The sequence below is a fragment of the Felis catus genome, chromosome B2, assembly GCF_018350175.1.
Source record: "Felis catus isolate Fca126 chromosome B2, F.catus_Fca126_mat1.0, whole genome shotgun sequence".
In the NCBI taxonomy this organism is placed as follows: domain Eukaryota; kingdom Metazoa; phylum Chordata; class Mammalia; order Carnivora; family Felidae; genus Felis; species Felis catus.
Window position 1 is genome coordinate 100,774,202 of NC_058372.1, and position 18,259 is coordinate 100,792,460.

Genomic DNA, 18,259 nt, shown 5'->3' on the forward strand with positions numbered 1-18,259 from the left:
GACACTATAAGGGGGGGAGGCCCAGCCATCCGCCCCTAAGGGCCAGGACATATGAGTGAGCCCAGCTCCTGCTACATGGAGCAGAGATGAGCTGTCCAGGTTGAATTAAGCCCATATTGGAAGCCTATGAAGTCATGAACACATAAATGGTTATTGTTTTAAAAGAATATGTTTGGGATGAGTTGTTAGTCATTGATAACTGATAGAGTAACCAAGTCATAGGTTCGCTAATACTACTGTTGTGTGTTGCCTACATTCATCATTAAAGGAAATGTGAAAACTCGGAGGCTGAAAGCCTAAAAGTCATTCACCAGACTTCAGAATGTGAGTGTTGCTGGGCTGGTAGCTTTACTGCCTTCTCAATAAGATTTCTTTTATTGTTTTTCTGAAAACTGGCTCCCCTTAGCTTTTCTTCCCCTGTTTTATATGTTTCCACCAACTGTTAAGTCCCTATTTCTTCTTCTCAGGAGTTAAAGGTCTATAGATTCTGTGTGAGATCTCAACTGTTTTTCAAAACCTCGAGGTTGGGCTTGAGTCTAAAACTCTTGGTCATTTAGTTAAGTTGTCCTAAATGATTCCCTGAGGCCATGTACAAGTTCTAAATAGCTCCGAATATTGGGAATTGCTTGCTTTGACCAAATGTTCCCTTGCGGCTCAATGTCCTCTCTTGGACCCACAAAGGAAGCAAACATGTGCTGTGTGCCAGGAGTTGAATACACCTACGTTCCTGGGCTTCATCTGCCTCCTCGTCCACTAGCTCCCGCTGCATGAGGAATGGTTGACGGCGTCTGATCTCCTCAAGCATCTTCTGGGCCAACACCATCTTCTCAGAGATTTCCTCAGAGCTAAGTTCCTGTTCCTCCCCATAATAGAGCATCTTGTTGTTGATCTCTGAAAGGAAGGACACAGTGAGAAAAGAAAGCGGGGGGGGGGGGGGTGTCTGGGCATTTTACAGTGATGCCACTGAAAACATGGAGGGAGGGCAAAGGGCAGGGCTGATCCCCAAATGGAAAGAGGGTATCATTCAAAGACTGTTCTGATGTTCATGCTGCAAACACTGGTGGCAGCATTGGAATTCGCCATATATTCCAAGGAGAAGTAAAACTTGAGGAAACGATTCTGCCTCCCCCCATTTGGTGTCTTCAGGATGGGAATGGGATTAATACAAAGCCATTCCTGACTGCAGCTGTGTCTGGTTTCCATGGTAATTCCTGAACGTTACTATGAAAGGCACACAAACCTGGGGTCTTTGATCAACCTTTTGAATAAAATATAGAACTTGGAGAAAATTATCTGAGGTATCTCCTGTCATATGTAGGATGTGTTAGAGGTATTAATTATATTTCAGCCGAAGATCTGACCAAAGCTCTAAATCAAAATAAAAGCATATTGATAGTTGTTGAAATGGGTCTTTCAGATTATTCTACAGAGCAGATATAAAGTAGAGGTTTGTTTTAGTGTGATGTGAGTTTTCGTTTATTAATATATATTAATAATTAATCTATCTATCATCCATCTAGCTATCTATTTTTGCAATAGCTATTTGCCTTCTGTAGTAGGACTGTTTTTCGAGATTGGGCCATTTTGATCCCGTGTCATTTTCACTCCACTTCCATACATAAGTAAGATGTCGGATGGAGAATTTTAGAACCAAAGAGACCGCTGACGCTCAGAGAGATTAGATAAGTTGTCTAAATCCCAGCAGTGCTGAGTTGTTCTCTGATTTTCTCTTCCTACTACATATGATCAGATGAAAGTTATGTAATTGCCACCTTGTCCGTATGACAGGTCTGGGAGGAAGCATTTTATCTTCCTGGCATAAGTGAAATTGTGTGTCTGTGGTTTACTGTGATGTATGCGGCTGGCCAGACAAGACGGGTAAACAAACACTGCTGTCACATAAATCATACCAGATACGGGCTTCTATTTTATATGGATAATAGCTTGAAGGTCACCAGTAATTTTTTTACAGACGGTTGGGAATAAGGAATGACACGCTATTGATACTGTGTCGCATTCCTGAATTCCAAAGGAAAGGAGATAAATGGGGTAAGGGGTTTTTTAACACTATAAATATGACTGAGAAAGTTACAGGGAAAACCAAGATATGCTAGAAACGAAACTTATGAAGGGATTAAACATTTACTTTTCAAGTGAGATCTATAATATTAACTCTGGAAATAAACTAAACATAGATTTTTTTTTTCCTCCCTCCCTCAGATCTAACACTTCCAGGGCTGACTCGTTTGGCATTTTGATCCAAATATTACATTTACAATTCTGGCCTGTTTTATTTTAGCCACGTCTGGAATAGATTAGAAAAAGGAAATGCAGGCAATGACATTTTTTGCCTTGGTCTTTGGAGACTATTCATACATTATTTTACAATTTTTTTAATGTTTATTTATTTTTGAGACAGAGAGAGACAGAGCATGAACAGGGGAGGGGCAGAGAGAGAGGGAGACACAGAATCTGAAGCAAGCTCCAGGCTCTGAGCTGTCAGCACAGAGCCCGACGCAGGGCTCGAACTCACAGACCGCGAGATCATGACCTGAGCCAAAGCTGGACGCTCAACCGACTGAGCCACCCAGGTGCCCCTTCACACATTATTTTTAAAAGGTAAACTGATGGCAGTTATTGTTTCCCATTTACACTTTTGTATTTTTTTCGTCTTTTCTTGTGCTTACAGGGTCAAATAGAGGGCTTAGATTCCTTCCAAATGAAACACGTTAGAATAAAAATTTTATAACAGCAAATGTGAATTATTTTCTCTGAATGGCTTACTAGAATGCTGGCTTTACTTGCTGCCTAGAGGGGCATTTATTTCTTAATTAGATGAGGTCAGCTAATCCAGGCTCAATCCGACTTTTTGAAAAAAATCAATGGTAGCTCTAAAATGTTATAGGAAAAAAAATATTTTATTGGTAGGTGCAAAAGCATGAGTCAGTGAGGATGGGAGTGAGGGCTGTTTGAAATGCGTGCCATTCATTTTTATTATGTATTGTAGGAAATACAGCAAATGTCTAATCTTGGCTCCATTCATCCCTTTGCCTGGAGTATGTTCCCTATACCTCAGGGTAAAGATATGACCCTCTCACTATGGGTTCCTTTTCTGCCACTGCGCTTGGTGTTGTCATCTAGCTCTTAATACATAGGATAAAAGCTATGGAGGCACACAAATGCTGTATCTTAGCAGACTGTAACCCAAGGAAAGTCTCTTTATTTTAGAACAAGTGAGAGCGCCTGTTTTCTGTTGATAAATTGAAGGCTGGCTTTCAATGGGCTATTAAGATGGTTTTCAAAATACTGCCCGCACTTATCAGAAGTTAGCACAAATAAGTAATCCTCTAAGAGGGAAGGTAAAATCTGCCACTGCGTTTTAGGCCGAAGAAATGTCACACGTCCCCTCCAGACTTCTCTTCTGAACTGGGGATCAGAGCATGTTGCCTCCCTGGTCCTTGGGAAATAGGATCATCGAGACAGTTTAGGACAGTTTGGATTAGTGCAATTTCCTGCCACTCTAAAGGTGATGTTTTTTGCTGCAGATAGTTGAGAAAACCATGACTCCTACTCAAGACTCCATAGCATTCCGTTTCTTGTGCTGGAAAGGTATTCCGGCATTCCACTTTAGTGAAATGCCTGGAAAGGGAATGATTCTATACGTTTATTCTTGACAGCTAACAGTAAGTAGGGATAGTACTCAGAAATCCTAGCGAACAAACTGGATGACTATATATGTGGGTGTGTGTATACACACACACACACACACACACACACACACACACTATAAATATACTATATACTATAGTATGAATACCATATGCATACACTATAAATCCATACATATTTCCTTACATAGAGCTCTCTAACAAGTTACTGGCACATAGTAAGCACTATCAGTAGCCATTATTTTTGTTGTAGTTTAACAACACGAATGATTCCTCGACATTAGGCTGCACCAGAAGAGAATATATTTACCTTTAATTTTATCCCTCATATCATGAGCTTGCTCCACAAGCTGCGTGGCGTGGTTGATGGTATCCATGCTTTCCTTCTGAGCCAGTTCGCCCCTTCTTGAGGCTTGACTTTCCTACAAATAATCCATATAAACACCAGCTTAAATTTATGAGAAGGGAATGTTGTGTATGTGCACATAGCAGTGGGTGGGCATAATGCATTCCATAAACATAAATTTCCTTGGCATGTGGAGCTTCTATAACATATAAAATGGTCCCAGAAATCATGCATGAATGTGATGTGATGACCAGCTTTAGAACTGCAGAATGCTATAAAATCAGCCATATTCCTACGCCATCAGTCACAGTTGGGTCCAAACCAATCACCTTTCATATGTAATTTACTCTTTGAATTTTTACTGTATCTCAGGATTCCAGACTAGGAAATTACCCGTGTCTGCTGATCAATTTGACATTGTGCTGATGGAAGAGCTTAAAGTTTCAAAGGGGAAATCGTTGAGAAAGTAGGCAGACCTTGAAATGCTTCGTGCGTCTAGGGGCTCCTGGGTGGTCCCACCAGAGCTGACACTGATTTACCACAGAGATTTAAAGGATTATGCTGACTAGGCTCAATGCTGTTTTCAGTGCTGCATTCCAAATTCCCATCAACACTGATGCCACTTGGGTACAAATAACCACTCAGGCAGATCTGGCTCAGAGTGAATTAGACTCTTCCCTGAGAAGCAGACTCCATTCTCTCCACCAGGGAGCTTCTGTTTCAGAGCTCCCATGTAGTAGTTGTCCAAATGAAATTCGAACTCAAATGTGGCTTCTGAAAGCGCATGTGGGTGTGTAAGTGTATGTGCATGTTTCTGTGTGTGTCAGGACAGAAGCTGATCTAAGAATTGGTTTAAGGGCAGGACACTGGCCTGGATGCACAGCATTGGGGATGTGTACTGTGTATATCCCTTTGGCATTAGAAAGACTGACTCACGGGTTATATTTAAGGGGGGAAGGAGTTCTCTGATCACACTTGGCAGATGCCTATTGGCCTCATCTGGTGGTCTTTCGGCTCAGTTCTATTACAAAGTGCTGTCGTGTCTGAGTGGACTGCGTGGTCTGTCCCACTGCACAGGTTCCCTGGGACAGGGAAGGGCCTGTTTCAAACTTTTTTTCTCTCACCCAGTGTTCTAGCCAGAGGGTTGTGCCATGATTTGACCTGAAATGCTTTGGCTTTCTAGGCATAACCAACCCACATAAGTGGCCCTTAGTCAAGGAAGAGAAATGCAGAAGTGGTGTCATAGCAAACACGTGCCCTGGAGGTTTTTTTTCAAGCCAGTCCGGAATCCCTTCCACATAAAGCCCCCTATAGAGCAGTAGTGCAACCATCAGACCCTTCCCGAAACAGTGGGCTTTCTGAATGGGCACTGCATTCTGAGTCATTGCATTCCTTCCTCCAATGCCTGTCTTCTTCTTGCCTCATTCCAATGCTTTCCAGAAACACAACATCTGTGGTCATTTAAAAATCATATGATGCAGGGACACCTGGGGGGCTTAGCTCGTTGAGCGCCCGACTTCAGCTCAGGCCATGATCTCACAGATCATGGGTTCAAGCCCTGCTTGGGGCCCTGTGCTAACAGTTCAGAGCATGGAGCCTGTTTCGGATTCTGTGTCTCCCTCTCTCTCTGCCCTCCCCCACTCGCACTCTGTCTTTCTGTCTCTCTCAAACATAAATAAACATTAAAAAATTATATGATGCAGAAAATAAAATCAATCTTATTCTTGATGTCACGCTTCCTGCTTTTAAAAAGTATGGACACAAGCCTTGAAAACATCTAGAAATTTTTTAAAAATCTAGTTGATTTTTGATCCAGTTCAAATTATATTTGCAAAACACAACACTTATATCTTTTACTTTGGTTTCATCCTTCAAAGAAAAAGGCCTATTGTAATTACTGTGTTCATTTAACTTATTTCTTGATATGGAAACTTTGAAGGGAAACAATGAAAGGCAGCTGGGGGGGGGGGGAGGTGTGAATACTGCTAAGAAAATTTCTTTCTGACAAACACTAGAGGGCGCTTAGCAACACTATATAAGAAAATAAGTGGTTAAGCAATGTCTGTGACTTTACACAGCAAACTTACTGGCTATAACAGAAGTCATGCCTTATTGGAAAGATTCATGTTTTTCTGTAACTTTGCTTACGGATGAAAAATAAAAATAACGGTATGGGCACATGGTAAAACCAGCGTACCTTGCTTTAAGAAAAGCCAAAATTAAAAAAATTAACTCACAACTATAAACTAGTTGATGGTTTACCTTACAAATAGATTAATCATTTACTTACCCCAACAGCAAATTCTCCCTGTACATATTTGGTATAAAAAGTGGCAAAGGGGCACCTGGATGGCTCAGTTGGTGAAGCGTCTGACTTTGGCTCAGGTCATCATCTCACAGTTCGTGAGTTCAAACCCTGCCTTGTGCTGTGTGCCATCAGCACAGAGCCCGCTTCAGATCCTCTGTCTCCCTCTCTTTACCCCTCCCCTGCTTGGGCTCTCTCTCTCAAAAATAAATAAACATTAAAAAAATTTTTTTAAGTGACAAGATCTTTTTGATAATACAGTGCATATGAAGGGTAGTGTACCTACATGACTGATATTTTAAAAATCAACCAGACTAAGTGAGGATGATAATATCTAGGGTGAGAATAGACTTCATTGTTTAAACTGTGACACTTTTGAAAGTGAAAGCGGAACTTCCAGGAATCACTCTGGGAGACAAGCATAAATAAGGACAGTGTTGGACAAAACAGTAGTGGGAATAAAATGGTTCTGAAATGATGCTCCATTTCAGAACCTGTACAGTGATATCTACTTCTGTGGGTTTCCCTACCTCCTGAACATTCACGGCTTCTAAACACCTTCCCAGACTTGAGTTCCTCCGAGCTACAAACTCAAATCTTTCTCTAACTGCCCTCTGGGCATCCACAGAGAAATGTCCTGAGTAATCCATTCTGTAACTTAATTTTTTGATGGACTGATTGATTTTTACATAAAGATCTCTACATATTTTTATGTAATCTTGGGGGTAGTGAGCAAGAGTTGCATGCATGCTTTACGTACTAAGTCAGCCCGGTGCCCCCCTTCTGTAATTTTAGAATAGTCATTTCTCCAAGCCAGAACTTCCCTCATGTCCAATTGGTCACCAAATCATTCTTATTCCACTTGCCATTCTGGCCTCTCCTCCTGTTCCATACTACCACAGTCTCGGTTGATACCTGTTCACTGCAAATTCTGTTCAAATAAAGTCAAGGTAGCAATCAACCACTCTTTTGTTGAGAGACAAAGAAAGAGAAAGAGGGGTGGGGGTGGAAAGACAGAGGAAGAGGGAGAGAGAGAGAATTTTAAGCAGGCTTCATGCCCAGTCCAGTGCAGAGCCTGACGTGGGGCTTGTGATCTCATGACTATGAGATCATGACCTGCGCTGAAATCAAGAGTCCGACGCTTAACCGACTGAGCCACTCAGGTGCCCCGCCAACCGCTCTAGTCTAGACCTCTGTGGCAAATTTCCAGATTCCTGGTGCCCATATCTTCAGCGTCTTCACTCGCCAATCTATCATCCCTACTGCAGAAGAATGTTTCTGAAATTTCAAATCTGATCAGTTCATTGTCCTACGTAAATACTTCCATGTTCTCCAAAGCCCACAGGATGAAGCCTACATGTTCTTGAGCATGGTGGGCAAGGTTCCTCATGACCTGGCCTCTGAGAACTTCATCAGCAGTGTCTCCTGCGCCTTGCCTTACAGCTAACCTTTCAGTAGGCCAAGGCCAAAGTTTTTCTAGTCGTAGAACACACTATGTTGTTTCACATCTCCCTGCTTTCCTGGTACTTTTCTCCTGCTTAGGAAGTACTTGATAAACTCCCAGTAGTTTTTATTTTATTTTTTTTTCCCAGTAATTTTTAAACACATAGGTCAACTCATCTTCTCTAAGAAGTGTTCCCTAGCGTATGCCTAGTGAACAAGTTAATTATTTCTTCCTTAGAGTTATCTCTTTAGCCTGTACCATGCCTCTCTTATTGAACGCTATGTTATAGTTACTTTGTTTTACATACCCGTTTTCCCTGCTGGCTGTGAGCTCCTGGAGAGCAGGGTTTATGTTACATTATCATGTTCATTTCAGTATCCATAGCACTAGCACAATAGCTTATACACCAGGTGTTAGGTAATGCTTTTGGAATTGAAACATATTCTTATTTTTGGCCCTACCGTTTTGTCAGGATCAGAGATGAGCCCAGGTGCTTTCGATGTATAGAGGTGGTGGCCTGCTTTCCTTCCAGTCCTAAAGATCTCTTCGATGACTTGATAAGCAAGGGAGCTTTTGTTGTGGCCAAAGGAGTAGGGAGGATATGGAGGAGATGGGGAAGTAGAGGGGTGGTGCAGCACCTTCCTGAGCCAGCCCTTGGAGACTGGGCTCTGCGACTTGGGGCTCTGCATTGCAACTTCAAGGCCCCGTTGTCAGGGGGCAGCACTGAAACTGAGAGAGGGCCCCTGCCTCTTCTCCTGCGTGTAGCCTAGCACCACTCAGACTTCGAGCATGGTGCCTGGGGAACATGGGAAAGTAGAATCTTGACTTGTCTTTGGCACTTTCTTACAGACATGACAAGCCAGTGGTAGAAGGGAGGTCGTTTTGAGCACCGACTATTTGAGAAGACAAAATGCCTGGGCATCCTTTAGGGGATTCCCAGAAGTAAGGGAGTAGGAAAGGGCTGTAGACTTTTTCAAAAGAGGGCTAGGACGAAACCAGGTAACTTAGGTTAATGTAAACTGTGAGATTTGGGGCTCATGAGGTTTACGTGACAATTTGCAAACAGCGGTATTTTCAAGTTCAAGAGGCAACATTACTGTGATTAAAAAAAAAAAATCATTGTGGGAATGAACCCACAGTGAAATCCTTCAATTAATTAATTAATTAATCAATTTTATTTTAAAGTTTATTTATTTATTTTGAGAGAGGCAGAGACAGCGTGAACCGGGGAGGGGCAGACAGAGACAGAGAAAGAATCCCAAGCAGGCTCTGTGCCTCAAGCTGTGGAGTCTGATGCAAAGCTCAAACCCATGAAGAGTGAGTGAGATCATCACCTGAGCTGAAATCAAGCGTCGAATGCTTACCTGACGGAGCCACCCAGGCGTCCCTATCCTTCGCTCTCTTTAAAGGTAAATATTAGTTACTTATTTGGTAGAAGTCTTTCTAAGGCCACCTTTTCTTAAATCCTTCTAAGAATCAATCATGGGCTTTTCTGGACTAAAGGATTGAAGGATGCTTGAGAAGTCATTAAGACCAGCTCTGGGCATTCGTTTTGAAATCTGTCAGCAGTCTCTTACACCATCAGGACTGTTGTCATAGTTAGAAGGACCTTATTTTCAATAAGAGTTCTTGGAAATACCTGAAAGTTTCAGTAGCTTTTTCATCAACCTTTTGCTTTGGTGGTCTCTTCTTGGTGCCCAGGAGCCTTTTCTACTGTGATATCACTTAAAAAAAATTTTTTTTTAATGTTTTTATCTATTTTTGAAGGAGAGAGAGATAGAGCATGAGTGGGGGAAGAGCAGAGAGAGAGGGAGACACAGAATTCGAAGCAGGCTCCAGGCTCTGAGCTGTCAGCACAGAGCCCGATGTGGGGCTTGAACTCATGAACTGTGAGATCATGACCTGCACTGAAGTCAGACACTTAAGCAACTGAGCCACTCAGGCGCCCCACTACTGTGGTATCACTTGAAAGCTCGTGCTATTTTCTCCCCATGAATGTCTGCATTTAGGTTATATTGGAAGTGGAAAATTTGTACAACAAAAGGATCAGTCAGTCCACGTCTGAGCTGTGAGAGGAACTAATCTTGGGGAAAATATTTTCTCAAGAATTGAGACACTGGGCAAATTCCAACCACGACACCAGAAATGAAAAAGCAGTGAGTTTTTCACAAAGATTTCTTTCCTAGTATTTCCTTTGAAACTTAAGAGATCTCACTGCTTCCTACATATGCTCATGTTTGGATTTTAATATGCACAATGCATGGGAATGAGGGACCCAAGTTTCATATACATTTCGAAGTAGCTGTATCTTCCAAAGATCCAATTAGAACAACTCATGTTTTTAGAAGCCTAATCTCGTAAAAGTTTATGAGGTCCAACATCAAAAGAGATGGCCAGAGTTAATTTTAACCTTTATTTTTGTAGAAAATAAGAATTATTTTTTCAAAGAGATCTTCAATGTCAAACACCCATGTCTAAAAGTTGAAATCCGAGTACATTGGACAGCCTTGGTAGAGCATAATCAGGGGAAAAATGTGTCAAACATTTTAATACGTAAAATATGGCACCTGGTGGCTTAGTTATATTTTTCCTTATTAGTACAGATGATGGATATTTTTCCATTAGGCTCCTGGGGAGTGTATTTAATAGTCTTTCATGTTAACTCTGTTTTTCCTGTTTTCATGTTTTTCTTGTTCATTTGTGAGAGCTTTTACAAGTCATATTTCCCTCAATATTTTTCTTAGTCTGGTTGAATTCTTAGTTTATTTATTGCTTCACTGGGTATTTGAAATTTTATCTTGTCAACTCTATTACCTCTTTTAAATTATAATTCTTCATGCTATATTTAAATGTACCGTTATTTCCTTTCAAGGTTTAACAATGATTTCATTTTGCTTTCTTATGGATTTGAGATTCAAACTCAACTCTTTTTTTTTTTTTTTTCAACGTTTATTTATTTTGGGGACAGAGAGAGAGACAGAGCATGAACGGGGGAGGGGCAGAGAGAGAGGGAGACACAGAATCGGAAACAGGCTCCAGGCTCTGGGCCATCAGCCCAGAGCCTGAGGCGGGGCTCGAACTCACGGACCGCGAGATCGTGACCTGGCTGAAGTCGGGCGCTTAACCGACTGCGCCACCCAGGCGCCCCCAAACTCAACTCTTAATCTGTCTGGAATTTATTTTAGTATATGTTATAAAGTGAACGTTGAAGGCGATTATTTTTCCTGTCTAACTGCAAAATTGCTTTCTCAGCATGGTTCTTTTTTCCTTTTATTATTTAATGGATCCTTTAGCAAACATTTAAATTTCATATTCTATATAATAAAGTTTAGTTCTGGGCTCTCTACAGCTCTTAGCCATAAAATGTTAAGGCAAACAGCTGACCAACCATCCTAATTGAAACATCTATCAACCATATTAACCAGCACCAAATACAATGAAAGTTCCCCATAAACACAGTTTTTCAAGGAAAGTCATCAAAACGAGAAGAGACTGTAGAGACCAAGTATATTAACTTTCTCCACAGATCTTGCCTTGATTTATTTTAAGGCACATGGGTCACTGCAGTTTTCCTTCATTGTGTTAAGCTTCAGTCGTTTGTGACTAGCCAGGCTCACGCCGGCTAAATCCTTTCTCTGAAGGCACTCCCAGACACTGAGTACCTACCCTTTCCGCTAATTCCTCCACATCAGACAGAAGGCTTTTCATTGTGTTCTCAGCATTGTTGATTTGTATCTTTCTTAGGACATACCGGTTTTCTCTTTCTGACAATTTTGTCTGTGGAAAAGAAAAATGTTTTGAAAGAAAAAAAAAATCAGTAGATGTGCATACCAGGCCTTTAAACATATACATACAACGCTTTCAGTGTAAGGGGACTCGGAGTAGAATGTGAGCTTCTGTTACCAAAATCGTGGGGTCTGAAGGCTGCTGCCACCTCGTGTGAAGGTTGGGGTCTGCACAAGGGTTCCCATGGTCTTCAGAGCTGAAGTTCTACGAGCTCTGCTCACTGGGCCGGAGACCCTGAACCAGGCTGTGCCGGCCACGAAGAAAGGGCATCTTTTTCTAATTTCACAAAAGTACCGTATAGACTGGTGGAGGCCCAGCGTGTGTGATCTTTAAAATTTCCATTTTGGCAGACCTTGGAGGAAATGATCAAGCCATAAGGATCAAGGTCATGTAAAATGGAGTTTGGAAGTTCTCTTTCTTCTTTTTAGTGCAAGGAGAGTGATTCTCTTTATTTTGGACCATTTTCCCTTTCTCTCCCATTTTTGCGGAGTTTGGCCCAATGTAGCTTTCCTTGGACTACTTTGGAGAAAGCCTTGCGATCCCGGCACAGGCGTCCTGTCCTGTCCGTTATCCTCATACCTATCTTGATGTTGTGCTGTTGAGGAAAGAGAGTTCAGGCGGTATCATGAGGCCTGTGTCTGGGTGACTCCTCGGAGAAGTACTGCCTGCGTGTGTCCAAACAGATGAGTTTGGACAGGAATGAGTGCTAAGTTTGGAATAGGGTGCTCACTAAGAGTCCATCCAGCTCTACAGTCTTGTGATTTGGGGTTTGCTTTACCGTTTGCATATTTGGCCAATTGCTGTGGATGCCATCTATTTGCACCTCTAAAAAGTAGAGTGATGAGCACTTTCTATGGTGCGCACTGTTGCAACAGCTCTACGTATATCGCTTGCTGAATTCTCGCAACAACCCATAAGATGGGCGTGATAATTATCCTCAGTTGAGAAAACTGGAGAACTAAGAGGTTAAAATAACTTGCCCCAGGTCACGTAACTAGTAAGGGTGAGAGCTGGGATTTGAATGCAACCGATCTGGTTTCAAAGTTTATGCTCTTAATCATTATGCTAAGTTGACAAACAGTAAAAATGTGTGCTGGCATTAATTCTATTCTTCTTTCAGTTAATTATCATTGTTTCAAAAAATGTCTGTTGGTTGTGATAGAAGCCGATGATTTAGAAGGGAAAAATGCCTCTTAAAGTTTAGCTGTATAAGCACTGTTATAATCTACTGTTTTTGACTGTTGTCAGCCTTTAACTGTTTATCAGATATTAACCAGGGCGTGTATGTCTGTGTGCTCCAGTGTGTGTGTGAGTGTGGGAAAATGAGAGAGACTGTGTGTCTGTAAGAAGGAAAAGTAAGGGTGGGAGGGAGAGAGCAGGAGAGAGGTTTCTAGAGAAACTCCCCAAAACATGGCAAATTGAGGCTAAGGTAACGGTAAGTTTGTGGGAATGACCTGAACGATCAATGTACAGCTTACCAAAGAAGTAAGAGTGTTTTCCTTCCCTCAATAGTTTGGTAGATAGATACTCCTTGTTTTAGTTATTTTATTTAGCACCTTAACTTCTTTTATAGATGGCAGTCTTTGGTTTAGGTTGAAGTTCATGGTTATAATCAACGTTTCATAATTTCCTAATCTAACACTCCATCTGTAATAACAGCCATGGGACTCAGATGATAGAGGAGATAGGAGTTCTAGGACAGATCGTGCAAAGCCAGCATGAGATACAGCTGAAGGTACAACATGGCTGCATACTTTGAGGAGGTAGATGGTGGAGTTGAGTTCATTCACGTGCCTATGAGCAGCGGCTCCCGATGATACGCTCAACAGACCCGATTTGCTTTCTTCGATAGAGAGTGCCGCTAACCGAAGGTCATCGATCAGATCCCAGATGCACTTATCACAGCCTGGAGATAAAATGCACGTGTTATTTCTTTAAAACTGAAAGTCAGCCAGGAAGCATGTGCGCTAGTAGATCATTATGTGTACTTCCTCTGTTAATATTATTATTATTATTTTAATCTGAAATTTATTGGCAAATTGGTTTCCATACAACACCCAATATTATTTTTATCTTAGGGGTGCCTGGGTGGCTCAGTCGGTTGGGCGTCCGACTTCGGCTCAGGCCATGATCTCACGGCCCGTGGGTTCAAGCCCCGCGTCAGGCTCTGTGCTGCCAGCTCGGAGCCTGGAGCCTGCTTTGGATTCTGTGTCTCCCTCTCTCTGTGCCCCCCCCCCCCCCCCCCCCGCTTGTGCTCTGTCTCTCTCTGTCTCAAAAAATAAACAAACAAATAAATAGATATTATTTTTATCTTTGTGCCCCGAGGAGCTGTTCCGGGTCACAGAACCAGTCCTTACACTCAAAGCAGACGAGAGGCTAAGATGACTCAAACTGTGCATCAGGCACGATCCCCACTTAAAACAACAAAACAACACATGCGACAGGGAAGGAGGCTAATCTGGACTCTCTAATCGCTGAACTGAAAGAAAGGAAGCTTAAAAGGGCAAGACGTTTGCAAGATGGGTGGGTAAGGAGACGCACTCCCTCCACTTTTGCTTAGTGGCGGGACAGCCCTCTGAGATGGCTCTCTTCCTATCAGGCTTTGGGCTTCTGCTTGGTGCCCACCGGGGAAGACGCGGCAGTTTCTGCTCCTTGCAGTTGGAATTGGAGTTCCTCCGACTGCGTCGTCACCCCCGGAGGCCCAGCGCCCCCTTGTGGCACACTCAGAAGGACAGCCGACCATGCTTGGAAACCTCATTTTGAAACTTTTCTGTTCCCAATTATCTTTCCCCCAGATTGTCCCCTTTTCTAAGGAACCAATAAATGAAGACTAAAGGGTTAATAGTTGTTAATGTGTTAATTTGTTATTTGAAGTTTAACATGATCTTTCTGATAGGCTATCTTATAGGAATAACTCCCCAGCCAGCCATGAGGCGGCTGGGCAGCCATTTTGATAAAAGGCTTTCTAAGGCAAAGCTTCTTTAAATCATTCTAAGAATCAGTTTTTCTAGACTAAGCGCTTGAAGGATGGTTGAGAAGTCATTAAGACCATCTCTGGGCATTTGTTTCGAAGTGTTTCAGCAGGTTCCTGCACCATGAGGACTGCTGATTTGAATGAAAGTGATGACAGAGAAATCCAGGAAAGTAAGATGACAGTTCCATTCTATAAGGTGGGAATAGTTTATTTCTGGTGCCACTTCAGTTTTGGAGTGATTTGGGAAAAGCCACTCGAATCTCTTAGTGTCTTGGTTTCCCTAGTGTTGTAAAGCAGTGTCTACCTCACTATCTGAGGACTTGAAGAGAAAATATAGAAAAAGGAGCCAAAATGAACTCGGTCACTGGGAATTGTGTTTGAGTCTGCCTTTACCCACTGGGTAAGATGCTGAATTTAAGGGCTTCATAAAATAAGTTTTCTAAAACAGAGCTGCTTAAATGTAAGTCACCCATTTGCCAATTGGAATCAAGCAGAGCGTTGAATATCTTTCGCTCAGGGTTTATTTGGTGGAGGCACAGACAGGGTTAAAGCCAGGAGTGGGGCTTAGGCAGTTTCTAGAGAGGCTATTGCATAGCTTTTCCTAATCCTACACCTGCAGCACATTAGAGAGAGTGGGGTTAGTCAATCATGTACTGTTATTTTTACTTATGGTTGGGCAGTCCATGCCTGTAGGGGGTTCAAAACCTTCTTCCAAGCACTCTCCGGTTACGCTGTCACATGGGCCTCCCCCACAATTGCACACTGTGGGAAACAAAAACAAGAGGTTAGGGCTTCGTTTCTTAAAATGCTTAAAATATGGCAACATTTTCCTGGTTTCTAGAAATACTGGCTATCCGTACACAGTTCTTCCAAAGGGAAGTAATTATATTCTTCCTTACCACCATGTAGAATCCATGAACTAGAGATTATTCCCCCCACCCAGTAAAGCCCAGCCTGGTGAGATTTTCAAAGGTGGCCCTGGGGCAAAAGTAAATCTGAATTTTCTAGGACTCTTTTCCCCACTTTCTGGGATGCTGACATGACTGTGCAATTGCTTCAGTCCAAAAAGATCCTGGTAAATTTCACAAAGTACAAAACGATCCTGGAACCCATCATTCAGCTGGAATCTGAGAGCCCTCCTTTCATCGAAGACTGATTCTCCAGTTTAATCCAACTCCGGGCTTGATCATTGCCAGGTGTGAGGGAGGAGCAGCCCAGAGGGAGGGAGGGAGGAGGCTCAAGAGCGATTCTTGGCTTCCACAGTGCTTGACCCTTGGCAAGTCTGACTCCAAACCTCCATCAGTGGGATGGCTAGGAGTAATGTCGTGGAAAGAATTAGGAGCATATTTACATGAATTTAGAAGACCTGAGAGCCCACTATTAATCTACTGATGATTTTCAAAAATGCCTTTTGGAAAAAAACAAAAGCAAAACCCCAATCTCATCAGGCTGTTCATTTTCCACTGAGTTGCTCAGTAGGAATCAATTTGTAATATTTAAAAAGGATTTCCTAAGCTATCTATGGTGGCAATAAGCTGGAATAGTGTTGTAAATTCTCCCCCACCTCTTAACTGTCTTTACAGAATAATCATAAAAAATTAGCTTCAAGGGGGAACATGCATTTATTACATTTCAGCTGTTTAATGTTCCACAAAATGTAGATTTGTTAAACAATTCAGCAAGATCATGCTTTGTTGCTTCTAACATCACTATCTTTTCTAAGAGTGATCTGCATCTATGTAGTTTAACAGAAGTTTAAAAAAATCTTTTGAGAATCAGAACATCAATGTGTAAGGCTTGGATTTTGCCAACATCCTTTCTGATGCCTGCTTTCTCTCTTTAGTCTGACTGGACACAGAACTCCTCTCTTGCTTCTGTCATTTCTGGTTTCATGCCTCTGTGCACCTCGCTTTCTTATAGACACGTTTACTTTTACTGTGAGTGCTGCAGATCATATGTGTCTTCTTCTCAACTTTAGACTCTTCTTAAAATCTTTGCAGGTGGGAATCTGTTTCGGTAAGGGGATTCCAGAAGAATCTTTCCTCTCAAAGTCACAGAGTAAGAAATACTCACTCTCAACCTTCCTTTGTTCCTAAAGGAAGTCAATTCACTTTTATTTCTGAAGAGTTTCACTCTATGCAGCAAATTGATTAGAGAAATCATGAACGAAATGTGTGCATTTCAGTCTGACTGCAGTTTAAACAGGAAGATTTCTTATACTATACCTGCAATATTTACTCTGACAATTTGAGGAACTTGGGGGATGACTGAACTGTACCCTTGGCTTGCTAATCTGTTTCACTTAGAAGTCAGTTTTACTTCTTAAAGCTATGACCAGCTTCCAGAATAAGAAAACTGATGTAAATCTTGTAAGTCTTCATTCAGAATTCTGGTCAGTGATAGGTAATCCATGAAAGTCTGGCTTACTCCTTTGATAAAAAAAAATTGGAAGAATATAAGGCAAAAGTTCACTTGTGTGAGTGTCTCATGGTTTAATCTACCCATGAGCTAAGGTACACCAGTAGCCTTGATAATATCTACCCTGGTGAGTATGGGATGCACATTCCTAAGAGTGCACAGTGTCCTGGAAAAGTGACAGTGGGACACTTGCAATATTTTCCCAACATCGATCCATCTGAATTCGGTGTATGTGCTGTACCTGCGCAGTTCTTGGCGACCCTGGCATCCCCATAGTAGCCAGGGGCACAGCGTTCACACTTGAATCCCGTGGTGTTGCGTAGGCAATTCCTACACTGGCCGGTGACCTCATCACAATCTTCAAAGATCAGGTTGGGATCTGAATTTCCACTGCAGTCACATTTCTTACAGGTGCTTCCAATCAGCAAGGGGTTTCCATAGTAACCCGGGGCACATCTGGAGGAGAAATCACAGGTTAAAAATTTAGCAGCCATAGTTTTTCTTGTCTTTTATCTTCTTTCCTACCTAGAAGACAGTGTAATGAATATATGTGGATTGCTCGCCTGGAATTCATTCCCTTTATTGCAGCTTCTTAATAGGACCAGACTTTGTTTTTAAGGAACCATTCTTCTCTTCCCTATTGGATTGAAGCCCATTTAGTATGATCAGACCCCCAGATGCAGGAGTGTCCAGATATGATCAGTGTGTGGGCATTTTTCGTCACCCTAATGATTGGGGTGCATGGCTGCTATATGACCGAATGGTACAAGATATGCTAAATGTACAGCAAGAGATGTACCACTGGGGCACAGCTAAGAATTATCCTGGCCAAAATGTTAATAATACCTTTATTGAGAAACACTGGTATAAATCACCACCTGCCTTGCCATAACGAGTTGTTTGGATAACCTAAACCTGAGCCAGTTAGTGCCTGGCATTGTCCTGGCCAAGACAAGTTGGTTCAGGAGTGATCTAGTCGGAGTATTATAGCTCAGGGCTTTTAGCTGAGGGTTGTGGGAAGGCATTCTCTCTATCCACAGGTGAACATAGAGGCAGGTAGCACTCAGCTGGCAGCCATCTTGTGATGGCAGAAAGGCAGTGTGAAGATAAAGCAGAGAGCAGGGCTGAGAGTACCACACATAAATGAAATTGGAGCCCAGATGGCCATTTTTGTGGGCATTTTAGGTATGTAAGCCTATAGAGACCAGGCACCTAACTGCATTCGTTGTGAGGGCAGAGCTAGTGCCTATGGTCATGCCAGCGGGGCCCTTAAGGACAGACCCCAGCTCAGTTGGAGAGTAGAGACCAAAATCCATCC

General features: G+C 42.2%; 1 protein-coding gene across 2 annotated transcripts in view; it reads right to left on the reverse strand.

Annotated features, from left to right (window-relative positions):
• The window catches only part of LAMA4 (laminin subunit alpha 4), a 146,129-nt gene that overhangs the window by 66,626 nt on the left and 61,244 nt on the right, over positions 1 to 18,259 (reverse strand). The window contains exons 6-11 of one of the 2 annotated variants that reach the window (XM_006931958.4): positions 17,183 to 17,397; positions 15,190 to 15,285; positions 13,304 to 13,455; positions 11,430 to 11,540; positions 3,979 to 4,090; positions 724 to 891 (exon numbers count right to left, since the gene is read on the reverse strand). In XM_006931958.4, coding sequence (XP_006932020.4) covers positions 724 to 891; positions 3,979 to 4,090; positions 11,430 to 11,540; positions 13,304 to 13,455; positions 15,190 to 15,285; positions 17,183 to 17,397 — 854 coding nt within the window. The remainder of the gene's footprint in view (positions 1 to 723; positions 892 to 3,978; positions 4,091 to 11,429; positions 11,541 to 13,303; positions 13,456 to 15,189; positions 15,286 to 17,182; positions 17,398 to 18,259) is intronic. The other variant, XM_003986472.5, reaches the window with a different exon arrangement.